Source organism: Chiloscyllium punctatum, chromosome 25 (genome assembly GCF_047496795.1).
Source record: "Chiloscyllium punctatum isolate Juve2018m chromosome 25, sChiPun1.3, whole genome shotgun sequence".
Lineage (NCBI taxonomy): Eukaryota > Metazoa > Chordata > Chondrichthyes > Orectolobiformes > Hemiscylliidae > Chiloscyllium > Chiloscyllium punctatum.
Genome location: NC_092763.1, coordinates 63930642 through 63944625, shown reverse-complemented (window position 1 = coordinate 63944625; position 13984 = coordinate 63930642). Strand labels below are relative to the sequence as shown.

Here is a 13984-nt window from a genome sequence, read left to right as displayed (position 1 = left end):
GTTTATTTATTTAGTCTGTAAGTTGAAGAAAAGGAACTTTCTCCAAAAGCAGACTGAGGACCTTATTGGGATAAAGACATGGGCAGCGGGTCTAACAATAAATTTCATTGAAACAAAAACAGAAATTGCTGGAGAAAATCAGCAGGTCTTGAAGCATCTATGGAGAGAAAGCAGCATTAACATTTCGGATCCAGTGACCTTTCTTGAGTTCTAAAGGAAGGTCATTGGACCCAAAATATTAACTCTGCTTTGCTGAGTTTCTCCAGCAATTTCAGCTTTGTTTCAGAATTCCAGCATCCACACTTTTTTTTGCTAATTTTGTCAATACATCTGAGACTGACAACTTTAAATTCAACTCTCAGTTTCTCTCAGTCATTGTTCTGGACTCTTCATCTGTCAATGTTTTGGGTTTTCTTTCTGTGATTTAAGATGGCACCAGACAGCAGCGATAATATAAATCAAATCAAAATCAAATAAAATCTTCCTAAATTATTCATGCTACCACTTCACTCTCTTTCTCTCTGTATTTTTGCTCCTGCTCCTACCACTCCTCTGTGTCTAGAATCTAGGAACACAGGAACAGGAGTAGGACACTGAGCCCCTCAAACCTGTTCCAATGAAATTCAGTTATTCAATGACATCATGGCTGATCTCTGGCCTAACTCCACATACCTGTTTTTGGCACGTATCCTTTAATACTTCTACTTAACAAAAATTTATCTCTGATTGAAAATTAACAATTGATCCAGCATCAACTGCCATTTGTGAAAGAGAGTTCCAAACCATTACCACCCTTTGTGCATTGAAGTGCTTCCAAACATCTATTCTGAATGGTCTGCCCTAATTTTGAGTCGATGCCCCTTAAATTTTAGAATCTTCAACCAGTCGAAGCAGCTAATCTTTGTTTACTCTGTATTTTCCTGTCACTATCTTGAAGGCTTTGATTAGATCATCCTGTGGCTTTCTAAAATCTACAAAATAAAAGGCCTAACTTGCATAATCTCTCCAGAATTTAACTCCTGAAGTCCACGTATCATTCTTGTAAATTTACAGTGAACCCCCTCAAAACCAATATATCCTTCCTAAGATGTGGTATCCAGATCTGCTCACAATGCTCCAAGTGGGGTCTAATCAGGATTTGGTATAGTTGTAACTCAGTGCCCATGTCCTTACTCTCTAGTTCAGTAGATGTAAAAGCCCAGCATTCCATTAGCTTTCCTGATTTTGTTTCCACACCTGTTCATGGCGTCTTAATGATCCATGCATCTGTACCACAAATCTCTTTGGATATCCACTGTATGTATCCTCACATTATCTAGAAGGATGGGGAAGTGATGGCCCAGTTATACTATTGCTAGACCATAAATTCAGAGACCCAAATAATGTCCTGGGATTGCAGGTTTGAATCCTGCCAAGGCAGACAGTGGAATTTGAAAGCAATTAAATAAAAGTCTGGAATTAAGAATCTAATGGCAATCATGAAAATGTTGTTGATTGTCAGAAAAACCCATCAGGTTATCTAATGTCCTTTAGGATATGCCTAGATGTGATCCCAGACCCACATCAATGTGACTGAATCTTAACTGCCCTCTGGGCAATTAGGAATGGGCAATAAATACTGGTCTAGTCAGTGATGCCCACATCCATGAATGAATAGATAAAACAAAGGCGCCTGATGAATCCTTTTTTAGTCCAAGCTGAATACTCACTCTTGAAAACTCCTTCTCAATTATTCTTTTGTCATTCAATTTTATCCTAACATCCTACACTCTCATTCTGTACACTAACCCAAATGTTTAATGATTTGCATCGTCAATTTGTTCAGTGGTGAAACCTTGGAGAATAGTTTAAATTTCTTTTGGACTTAGAACTTAATTTTACTTTACAATTATTTTCTTTAACAACACACAGTATTTCATGTTTCTTTGTCTGAAGGAAAATTCAATTCCTCTGGAAAAATCTGATTAGCTTAACACCTTAAAGAATGTTGTGAAACTTGAAAGGGTTCAGAAAGGATTGAAAGCATGTTGCCAGGGTTGGAGGATTTGAGCTAAAGGGAGAGGCTGAATAGACTGGCTGTTTTCCCTGGAGCATCAGAGGTTGAGGGGTGACTTTACAGAGGGAGTCCAGAACTAGGGGCATACGTATAGGGTGAGGAGGACAAAATTTAAAAGGGACCTAACAGACAACTTTTTTTTACACAGAGGGTGGTGTGTGTATGGAATGTGCTGCCAGAGGAAGTGGCAGAGGCTAGGACAATACAACATTTAAAATGCATCTGATGGTATATGAATAGAAAGAGTTTGGAGGGATATGGGCCAAGTGCTGGCAAATGGGACTGGATTAATATAGTATTTCTGGTTGGCATGGACAAGTTGGACCGAAGAGTCTGTTTCTATGCTATACATCTCTATGACTCTATTTTGTTTCACTTAAAGTTGCATTTTTCAAGAATACAACCAGGTAGTTAAAGGAGGAATTAGAGTATTAGTAAATCGCAGCAACTGAAAGACGCAATGACAAATTTCCAAAATTATTAACACATTGGTCTTCAGGTGATATTACATAAAGCCAACAAGCTTTCATTCATAAATTACAAGCCTTTCGATTAAGTATCATGTTAAAACAATGTATGATCTTTGATATAGAATTCAAATCCGACTGTTGTAGGGAACACATACATTGCACATTTTGATGGTTCACAGTTCAATGAAAACCAGCTGTTTCTCTTCTGTTGATAAACAACAGTCTGCATCTGAGTACAAAGGTTAACATAGAGCTTTTGAAAGGGCAGAGGAGTCATGCTTTTCATGATAGAATCAGGTTCTATAAAAGATGGATTCAAAATAAAAACTTACCTTTCTCAAACCCATTCTGGACAGTAACTGTAAATGGAAAGAAATAAAAAAATTAACACAGGACACAAAACCATGAAGAGATCAAAATAAGCAATGCCTATTATTCAGACTCAAACTAAAAAAAAATACATTTTTATAATCCATTAAAGAAAATTTTAAACTACTTGTGCTGGATTAAAAATACCAGCAAAAGGAGACCTGTCTGTCTTTTGAAGCGCAAATTCCATATGAACTATCTAAAGTCTAAAGCAAAAACAAAAACAACTGTTGCTGGAAATCTAAAAGCTATAAATGCTAAACACATGCAGTCAAAGCAAAGAATAATGAAAGGTAGGAACAAGTTACTGCAAATGCTGGAATCTGTACTGAAAACAACAAATACTGGAGATCACAGTGGGTCAGACAGCATCCATGAAGAGTAAGCAAACTAACATTTTGAGTCGAGATGATTCTTCAACAGAGCTGAAGAATCATCTAGCCCCTTTCTCCATGGATGCTGTCTCACCCGCTGTGACTTCCAGCATTTGTTGTTTTCAGGAAAGAGTATTGAAAGTTCATTTATCTCAATTTACCTGTTTCTTTCTCCACCAATGCTGCTAGACCTCTGTATTCTCAGTTTTCAGTTTTATTACTTTAATTTCCCACTATCTTTATAATTTTTTTTTGTCAAAGCTACTCTGACATCCGAACCCTGCTCTCCACCATTTCATTGTTTTATTTCCAATCCTCAAGTCTTTCCCTTGTTCAATGATTCACCAATGGAAATAATCTTTCATTTCCTGTGAAAAATTCGAAAAAGTTTTAACAGTTCTCTTACATTTCCCCTTAACCTCCTCTATTCCAGCTGAAACAATCCTAGCTTTTTCAAGTTTCTCACTGTGGTGATATGCTCTAACATCTGGTATTTTCCATGATTACATTTTTTTTATTATCAAGTGTCCAAAATTGTACACAATTCCAACTGCGCCTTCACCAATTGTGTATTCAGTACCAACTCTTGTTTCTTCTACTTACCCTCTTACAATAAACCTAGAATACAATTTTCCCTCGACAAGCTTTTTGTTTTAAGCAGAATTCGTGCTTTCACAAGACCTGTGTATGGCATTGTGTAGTCTAGATCTGGCTAATCCTTCATCACATTTGACAATTTTATCCTCTTGGCTATATTTGTATTCTCTGCTCTTGTCTCAAAAACATTTACTTTGTATTTACCCACATTGAACTGTGCTTTCTATAATCTGTGTTCTCCTGCAATCTATCAAATTCTTTATCAGCTTACAATATTTTGTAGCTCTTAACTTGGCATAGCAAACAAATTGCGATGCTTGATACTCTTTATATAATTGTCCAACTCATTCAACTCACACAAGAGACTGACTGAATGATGTACTGGCTTTTAAGAAATGAATACTATAGCATGAGGAGAATATACAATGATCATCCCAAGGATACAATACTACTCAGAGACTGTCATTTAAATTTCACCATTTGAGAAAGAAAAATATCTGCTGATTTTAAATCTCTAAAACATGCCCACAACCATATCATCAGACTACTACTTCATTGAAACTGGCTTTATGTACTTTCCCATTAGTGAATTAAAAAAACTAACTTAAATTTAAAAAATTACCTATGCTTTTATTTCTATAACAATACCACTTCACACTGAAAAATTCATTATCTCCACACTGTCGGTTAAATATTAAAAATATTGCATTTAATTCACATTAAAGTGATGATGAATACTAATTATTTCCCCGTCTCACTTTACTTCTTTTTTCTTAAGTTGCTTCCTTGTGCTGAGATACAATTTCATAGTGTAAATGGTTCTATGCTTCTTTTCAAAATAACCATGAGTGACTGGACAGGAAGTGACAGATGACTCAATCATCGACAGTATTATTTCTAGACTTGATTCTGTCAGCATTTACAAATCTATACTTTCCATTGGGATACATGAGTAGAATCGGACACTGAACTCTTCACTTAGTTTTTGTATATAGAACAACCTTGATTATCCAAACAAGACGGACGGGGAGCACAAAGAAACCTCGATTATCCAAATACCAATTATTCGAAAATCGGATTATCCGAAGGAGATCTCGAGGTCCCGATGAAAACATTACATCACAGAAGTGTTTCCAACAGTGATCACGTCTTTTGTTTACAGTGATTAAACAGGCACCGTCTCCAAATGACCGACTGCCCGTCCTCTCTCTCTCTCCCCACACTTTCCCTGGAGTTTGACACAGGGATGTACCCTAAACCCCACCCCTTCCCCAGATAATCTCGCCAACATTGTCCTGTACAGGGTGAAGGTGGAACCTGTCAAAAAGTTGCAGTAAAAAGTTGTTTGTGTGGCTGTGGCTGTATGTGTGCGTGCTATTTGGAGACTTATCCCACAAAGGCAGCAACAGTAGACTTGTTGTTGGTGTCCAGTCCAGTTGCCCCAGAGAGGGGACAGGTGGGGGTGGAGTTGGATAGTGTTGGGGGCAGTGTTGCATGGGGACGGTATTGCACGGGGACGGTATTGCACAGGGACGGGGGGGGGGGGGGGGGGTGTTGGACGGGGTTGGGGGCAGGCGGGGGTCAGTGTTGGCCGGGTTGGGGGCAGGGGTGATGTTGGAGGAGGGGGGCAGGTTTGGGGTAATGAGGGGCGGTGTTGCACAGGGCCAGTGTTGGGGTCGAGTTTGGTGACGGAGAGGCGTTGTTGGATGGGATTGCCAGAGGGGGAAGCTGTGTATGACAGGGTTGGGGTCGGGGGGTGATGTTAGATGGGGTTGGGGTCGGGGGAAGGGTTGGGGTCGGGGGGCAGGGTAGGACGGGGTTGGAGTCAGGGGCGGGGGAGGCGATACTGGACGGGGTTGAGGTCAGGGGGCGGTGTTGGACGGGGTTGGGGGCGGGGAGGTGGTGTTGGACAGGGTTGGGGGTTGGGGGGAGCGGTGTTGGGGTTGGGGAGGCAGTGTTGGAGGGGGTTGGGGGTGGGGGGAGTGGTGTTCGGGTTGGGGAGACAGTGTTGGAGGGGGTTGGGGGTGGGGGGAGCGGTGTTCGGGTTGGGGAGGCGGTGTTGACACTGGGGCGGTGTTGGGGGCGGGGTCTCATGCGCTGTGTGCTGCTGCTAGTCTCCTGAATTGGGAGCAGACTTTTAAAAACTCTGAGCTCCAGAGGAAATGCACTTAATTGATAACTGAATAATCGATTATCTGAATAAAATAGTGCCCACCCACCACGTTCAGATAATCAAGGTTCCCCTGTATTTTGTTCAGATAACTGATTGTTCGGATAACGGATAACATTTTTACAGAACCTTGTGATCTTGTTCGGATAACTGTGGTTGTTCTGTAATCCATGAAAATCATTGTTCACATTCAACTACAGGCATTTTTGACGTCTCCAGTGTTAGCTTGGTTCGTGTGGTCAAAGTTCACAACCAATTATAGACTTGAGCTCATGGTCTGGACTGGTGGTTCTCAAAACGCAGTCTGTGGATTCTTTGGGGAATGCATAAAGACTTCTTACAGGGACTGCAAAATAATGTGACAGTGTGATTCATCACAGTAGCAGTGCAGGATAAGTTGGTTGTCTTATGAGGGAACAGGACTGTGGAGTTGTTTGCACTTGTTTTGAAAGCATTATTGAAGCACTGATAACATGCAGCACTATCATGTTATAAGCATTATATAGTATTTTAGCTTAGATGGGGAGTTTATAATTACCAACCCAAAAGTGCTCTTCAAATATAAAAAATTGAGGATCAATACTGTAGGCGGATACTCCTGTGCAGTATAGAAAGAATTGCTGCACAGTTAGAACTGCTGCTGTCTGAATCCCATTAACATATGAAGGTGGATGCAAACTATTTCATGCCATACTGAAAGAAAAGCAGGGAGGTCTTCCGGTATTTGAATTTTTCTTAATCACCACTTCAAGTGGTGCTAAATGGCCTACTTATGCTCTTATAACTTATGTTCGTATGGATTTTGAAATAACATCACCACGGACTGAATTTCAAAATAGGTTTCTAATTTGGCACAGAACTAAGAAATAGGCCAACTGATTTATCAGCCTGCCACACCTTAGAAACTTATTTATCTTGCATATTTGCCAAATACAGCAAATGTACATTGGACAAAGACTTGAAGCAATAGCTTACATTTATACAATAACTCATATCATAAAGAACTTTACAAAAAACACGTTTCTTTTGTAATACAGTTTCCTCTCACTTTCCCAAGATGTGAAGGTTAGGTGGATTAGCCATGTGAATTTGCCCCGTAGCATCCAGGGATGTGCAGGCTAGTTGAATTAGCCAAGGTGAATGCAGAATTACAGGGATAGAGTAGGGGGGCTGGGTCGGTGAAACTCAATGGGCCAAATGGTCAAATGGTCTCTATCTGCCCTATCATTCAATTAGTTCATGGCTGATCTGAATATTAAACTCCACTTTCCTTCCTTTTATTTGTAACTCTTGATTCCTTTTATTGATTAAAAATACGCCTATCTCAGCCTTGAATATACTAATGATCTAGGCTCAGCAGTTTACTGTGGTAAAGAATTCCACAGATTCACTATCTTCAGAGGAAATTTCTCCTCATCTCTGTCTTAAATGAGCAACTCCTTACTCTGAGATTCTGCCCTCTGGTCTTAGGCTCTCCCATAAGGGGAAACAACTTGCCCACATCCACCTTGTCAAGCCTCCTAAGAATCTTGGAAATTTCAATAAGATTGCCTCTCATTCTTCTAAACTCCAATGAGTATAGGCCCTAAGACAGTCCAATCTGACCTGGAATCAGCCCAGTGATCATTCTCTAACTGCCTCCAATGCCAGTGTATCTTTCTTGAGAAAAAAAAACACCCAAAACTGTTCACTGTGTTCCAGTTATAGTCAAACTAAGGTCGTGTATGGTTTGGTCAAAACATATTCTATTCATTTTGAAATAAAGGCTAACCTTATATTTGCCTTCTTGATTACCCACTCAACTTGGATATTAGCTTTTTGTGAATCATGGATGAAGACTCCTAAATCCCTTTATTCTGTAGTTTTCTACAGTCATTTTCAATTTAAATAATATTAGCTCTTCCGTTCTTCATACCAAAGTGCACAATATCATATTTTCCACATTATGTTCCATCTGTCGTTATTGCCACTTTCTTAATCTGTCTATTTTTCTCTATAGACTATGTTAGCTTTTTAGAGTTTGGAATTCGTACATGCTCCCTGTGTCTCTGTGGATTTCCTCCAAGTGCTCTGGTTTCCTCTCACAGTCCAAAGATGTGCAGTTTAGGTGGATTGGCCATGCTGAATTGCCCATAGTGTCCAGGGATGTGTGGGCTATGCAGTTTACACATGGGAAATGCAGGATTACAGGGATAGGGTAGGAGGTGAGTCTGAGTGGGATGTTCTTTGGAAGGTCAGTGTGGACTCAATGGGCCGAATGACCTGTTTCCACACTGTAGGGAATTCTATGGTTCTCTTCTATTTTATGTTTCTTCACTTGCCTTATCACCTATTTTCATTTCTTCCGCAAACTTGGCTGTAGTAAGTTAATTTTCCTCCTCCAAATCATTTTATTTATTCATTTATATATAATAATAAATTATGAATCTATCACTAGTTACAGGTTGTCATCCTGAAAATGCTCCCCTTCTCTCAATTATCTGTCTTCTATTAGATACCTAATCCTCTTTCCATACCAATATTCTACCTCCAACACCATGCGTACTTATTTAATAAGTAGTCAAATATTTATACCATATCAAATTCATGTTGAAAATCCATATATTTACATTTACTGCTTTCCCTTTATCTATCCTGCTTGCTACCTCCTCAAAAAATTCTAATCAATCTGACAGGCACGATTTCCCCTTCAGGGAGCTAGGCTAACTCTGCTTGACTATATTATATATTTCTAAACCTCTTCTACTAAATTATTTATAATAGATGCTGATATTTTCCCCAATAACAGACTTTAAGCTAGATGGTCTTTAGTTAGCTGTTCTTTACCTCTTTGACAATTTTGCAATCAGAGTCACAGAGATGTACAGCATGGAAGCAGACCCTCCAGTCCAATTTGTGCATACTGACCAGATATCCTAATCTAATCTAGCCCCATTTGCCATCACATGGCCCATATCACTCTAAACCCTTCCTATTCATATACCCATTCAGATGTCTTTTAAATGTACTAATTGTACCAGCCTCCACCATTTCCTCTGGCAGCTCATTCCATACACACACCACCTTCTGTGAGAAAAAGATGCCCCTTAGGACTGTTTTAAATTTATCCCCCTCACCCTACACCTATGCCCATTAGTTCTGGACTCCTCCAGAACTAATACCTTGCCTATTTATCCTACCCATGCCCCTCATGAGTTTATAAACTTCTATAAATTTGCTCTATAAATTAGTGGGCGGCACAGTGGCACAGTGGTTAGCACTGCTGCCTCACAGCGCCTGAGACGCGGGTTCAATTCCCGCCTCAGGCGACTGACTGTGTGGAGTTTGCACATTCTCCCCGTGTCTGCGTGGGTTTCCTCCGGGTGTTCCGGTTTCCTCGCACAGTCCAAAGATGTGCAGGTCAGGTGAATTGGCCATGCTAAATTGCCCGTAGTGTTAGGTAAAGGGTAAATGTAGGGGCATGGGTGGGTTGCGCTTCGGCGGGTCGGTGTGAACTTGTTGGGCCGAAGGGCCTGTTTCCACGCTGTAATGTAATGTAATTCAATCTTACTCCTCAGTCTCTGATGCTCCAGGAAAAACAGCCCCAGTCTATTCAGCCTTTCTCTATAGCTCAAACCGTCCAACCCTAGCAACATCCTTGCTGATCTTTTCTGAACCCTTTCAAGTTTCACAACATCCAAGGAGCAGAAGAATTGATGTTTTGGGCATAAGCCCTTCAAGCAGGAAAGGACTTATGCCCAAAACGTCGATTCACCTGCTCCTCGGATGCTGCCTGACTTGTTGTGCTTTTCCAGCACCACACTCTCGACTCACTATCCTATCTACCTGCAACTCCACTTTCAAGGAACTATGAACCTGCACTCCAAGGTCTCTTTGTTCAGCAACACTCCCTAGGACCTTACCATTAAGTGTACCATTAAGTGCAGCGCCTCACATTTATCTAAATTAAACTCCATCTGCCACTTCCTGGCCCATCGGTCCATCTGATCAAGATCCCATTGAACTCGGAGGTAAGCTGCTTCACTGTCCACGACATCGCCAATTTTGATGTCATTTGCAAACTTACTAACCATACCTCCTATGTTCACATCCAAATCATTTATTTAAATGACAAAAAGCTGTGGACCCAGCACCAATCCTGGTGGTACACTACTGATCACAGGCCTCCAGTTTGAAAGGCAACCCTCCACCATGACTCTCTGCCTTCTACCTTCGAGGCAGTTCTCTACCCAAATGGTAGTTCTCTCTGTATTCCATGTGATCTAACCTTGTTAACCAGTCCACCATGAGGAACCTCAAACACCTTACTGAAGTCCAAATAGATCACATCCGCAGCTCTGCCCTCATCAATCCTCTTCATTACTTCCGCAAAAAACTCAATCAAGTTCATAAGACATGATTTCTCATGCACAAAACAATGCTGACAATCCCTAATCAGTCTTTGCCTTTCCAAATATATGTAAATCCTGTCCCTCAGGATCTCTCCAAAAACGTGCCCACCACCGATGTCAGGCTCACCAGTCTATAGTACTCTGGCTTTTCCTTACCACCTTTCTTAAAAAATGGCACCACGTTAGCCAACCTCCACTATTCCAGCACCTCGCTTGTGACTATCGATGATAAATACCTCAACAAGGGGCCCAGCAATCACATCCCACAGAGTTCTAGGGTACACCTGATCAGGCCCTGGGGATTTATCCATCTTTATGTGTGAACATATCCAGCACCTCCTCCTCTGTATAGGGACATTTTTCAAGATGTCATCATCGATTTCCCTGCATTCTATATCTTCCATTTCCTTTCCACAGTAAACACTGATGCAAAATACTCATTTAGTATCTCATCCATCTCCTGTGGTTACACACAAAGACTGCCTTGCTGATCTTTGAGGAGCCCTATTCTCTCCCTAGTTACCCTTTTGTCTTTAATGTATTTATAAAATCCCTTTGGATTCTTCTTAACCCTATTTGCCAAAGCTATCTCTTGTCCCCTTTATGGCCTCCTGATTTCCCTCTTAAGTATACTCCTACTGCTTCTATATTCTAAGGATTTACTCGATCTCTGCGGTCTAAATCTGACATATGCAACCTTCTTTTTCTGAACCAAAACCTCCATTTCTCTCGTCATCCAGCATTCCCTACACCTACCAGCCATTCCTGTCACCCTAACCGGAATATACTGTCTCTGGTCTCTCCATCTTATTTTGAAGGCTCCCCATTTTCTAGCCATCCCTTCACATGCAAACATCCACCCCCAATCAACTTTTGAAAGTTCTTGCCTAATACTGTCAAAATTGGCCTTCCTCCAATGTAAAATTTAAACGGGTAGATTCCAATGTCCAAAACTGCGAACCGGTCTCCCCTGAACCAGCTCCTCAGCCACATATTCATCTGCTCTATCCTCCAATTCCGAACCTCACTAGCTTGTAGGACTGGAGGTAATGCAGATATTACTACTCTTGAGCACCTCTTTTTTAAATTCCTGCCTAACTTTCTATATTCTCCCTTCAGATTCTCATCCTTTTCCCTTCCTATGTCATTAGTTCCAACGTGTACAACGACCACCTGCTGGTCCCTTGCCCGTTTGACAACAGTCTGCATACTCTCAGAGATATCCTCGATCCTGGCACCAAATACGTAACACACTATTCTGATTTCTCACTGCTGGCTACAGAAACATCTATCTGTGCCCCTATCACAATTGCTTGGAACCTGACATACCCTTCGTTACATTAGAGCTATTTTTGGTACCATAAACTGGGCTGTTCGTGCTACATTCCCCTGAAAATCCATCACTCCTACATTTTCCAAAACAGCATACTTGTTTGAGATGCGTATAGCCAAAGGAGACTCCTGCACTACCTGTCTCTCTCTCTTATCCTTCCTGGAGGTAACCCATCTACCTGACTGTATCTGCGGTTTTTCTCCCTTCCTACAATTGCCATCCAACACATCCCCTAGCTCCTGTAAATTCCTTATTGCCACTAACTGCCACTGCAACCGATGCATGCAATCGGATAGGATGTGCAGACCTAATCATCAGTAACATGGAAATCCTCCCTAATCTCCCACATCCAACAGGAAGAGCACATCACTCTGCTAAAGGCCATCTTTGCTCCTGAACCATCTACAGACACAGAAAATCTTATTGCTCTAACAAACACTGCTCCAGACGAACTTAATACCTATGTTTTATATTTTTGTCCAATTTAATCGAGACAGATTTCAATAAAACATATAATCAATTAAAAAGCCACTCTACTCACTATTGCAGACTTACAGCAAGGCTACACATTTAAAACTATGCACTTATCTGTTCCTGTACTGTGAACTCTCCCACACAGGTTCCTCCAAGGTCAGCTGTAAACTTCACTGTTTGTTAATTTTTGCCAGATGCACTCTGATGCCCAATGATATCTGAACTCAAACAGTAAAGGCAGATTCACTGCTGTGTCAGACAGCAGTGTAATTTTCTTATTCTGATCATGTGGTCTCTACCTTTGTCTGTCTTCCTCTTTTTTCACCTATTTTCTGCCGAAGTTCCAAAACAGTTCAACAGCAATTGCTGCTCCTGGAATTCGAGGAAATCACCTTCAACACCTAAAATACCTCAAAAAAAAGGAGCTGTTAGACCCATACTTTTTCCTGTCCTCCATCTTGTCTGGGACTTTTCCAGGATCTAAGGATTCTTGGAAGGTTATAGCCAGTATCTCTGAGGCTAGTGTCATAGAGATGGACAGCACAGAAACAGACTCTTCGGTCCAACTCACCCACGTGAGCCAGATATGCCAAATTAATCTAGTCTAATTTGCCAGCATTTGGCCATATTCCTCTGAACCCTTCCTATTCATATACCCATCCAGATGCCTTTTAAATATTGTACTAGTCTCCATCACCTTCCCTGACAGCTCATTCCATACATGCACACCAGGTGAGAAAGTTGTTCCTTAGGTACCTTTTACATCTTTCTCCTGTCATCTTAAACAAATGCCCTCTAGTTTAGGAATTGTGTACGCTGGGGAAAAGACCTTGGTTATTCAAGCTATCCATGCCCTTCACAATTTTATAAACCTCAATAAAATTACCCCTCAGCCTCCGATGTTCCAGGGAAAATAGCCCCAGCCTACTCAGCCTCTCCCCACAGTTCAAACCGTCAAATCCTGGCAATATCCTTGGAAATCTTTTCTGAACTCTTTCAAGTTTCACAATGTCTTTCCGATAGCAGAGAGAACAGGACTGAATGCAGTATTCTAAAAATGGCCTAACCAATGTCCTGTACAGCTGCAACATGCCCTCCCAACTCCTAAACTCAATGCACTGACCAATAAAGGCAAGCGTTCTAAATGCCTTCATCACTACCCTGTGTACCTGTGACTCCATTTTCAAAGGAACAATGAACCTACACCCCAGGTCTTCTTGTTTGGCAACACTCCCCAGAACCAATGGAATGTATCACTCTTTAGCCTTATTACCTTCTCTAGAAGTTTTTTCTCTAGTGATAGTTATTGTATTTATTTCCTCTTCACCTTTTACACTTTTATTTAGTAATTTTAGAATTCTATTAGTGTATTCAACTGTGATAACATTACTCAACCTCTGTGCCACTTCCTGATTCCCATTTCTATTTTCTAGCCTCATTCTTGAAGGAACCTATGTTCGCTTTGGTTCTCTTTTTCCTTTTTATACATTTAAAGAAGCTCCTGCTGTTCAGTTCATATTACCTGCAAGGTTATCGTCAAAGCTTATTTTCACCCTTATTTTGTCTTTTGGTCATATTTTGTTGGTTTTGAAAACTTCCCCAATCCTCTGGCTTATCAAAAACATACTCATGTATTTTTTCTTTCAATTTTTATGTTATGCTTAACTTCTTGATTAACAATAGGTGGCATAGCCCCTTCCTAGAATCCTTCTTCCGCACTGAAATATATCTTTGCTGTGAGCCACAAACT

The 13984-nt window shown here is 40.8% G+C and overlaps 1 protein-coding gene across 1 annotated transcript in view; it reads right to left on the bottom strand.

Annotated features, from left to right (window-relative positions):
* The window catches only part of zdhhc15b (zDHHC palmitoyltransferase 15b), a 103412-nt gene that overhangs the window by 57393 nt on the left and 32035 nt on the right, over positions 1 to 13984 (bottom strand). The window contains exon 2 of the mRNA XM_072595420.1: positions 2859 to 2885. Coding sequence (XP_072451521.1) covers positions 2859 to 2885 — 27 coding nt within the window. The remainder of the gene's footprint in view (positions 1 to 2858; positions 2886 to 13984) is intronic.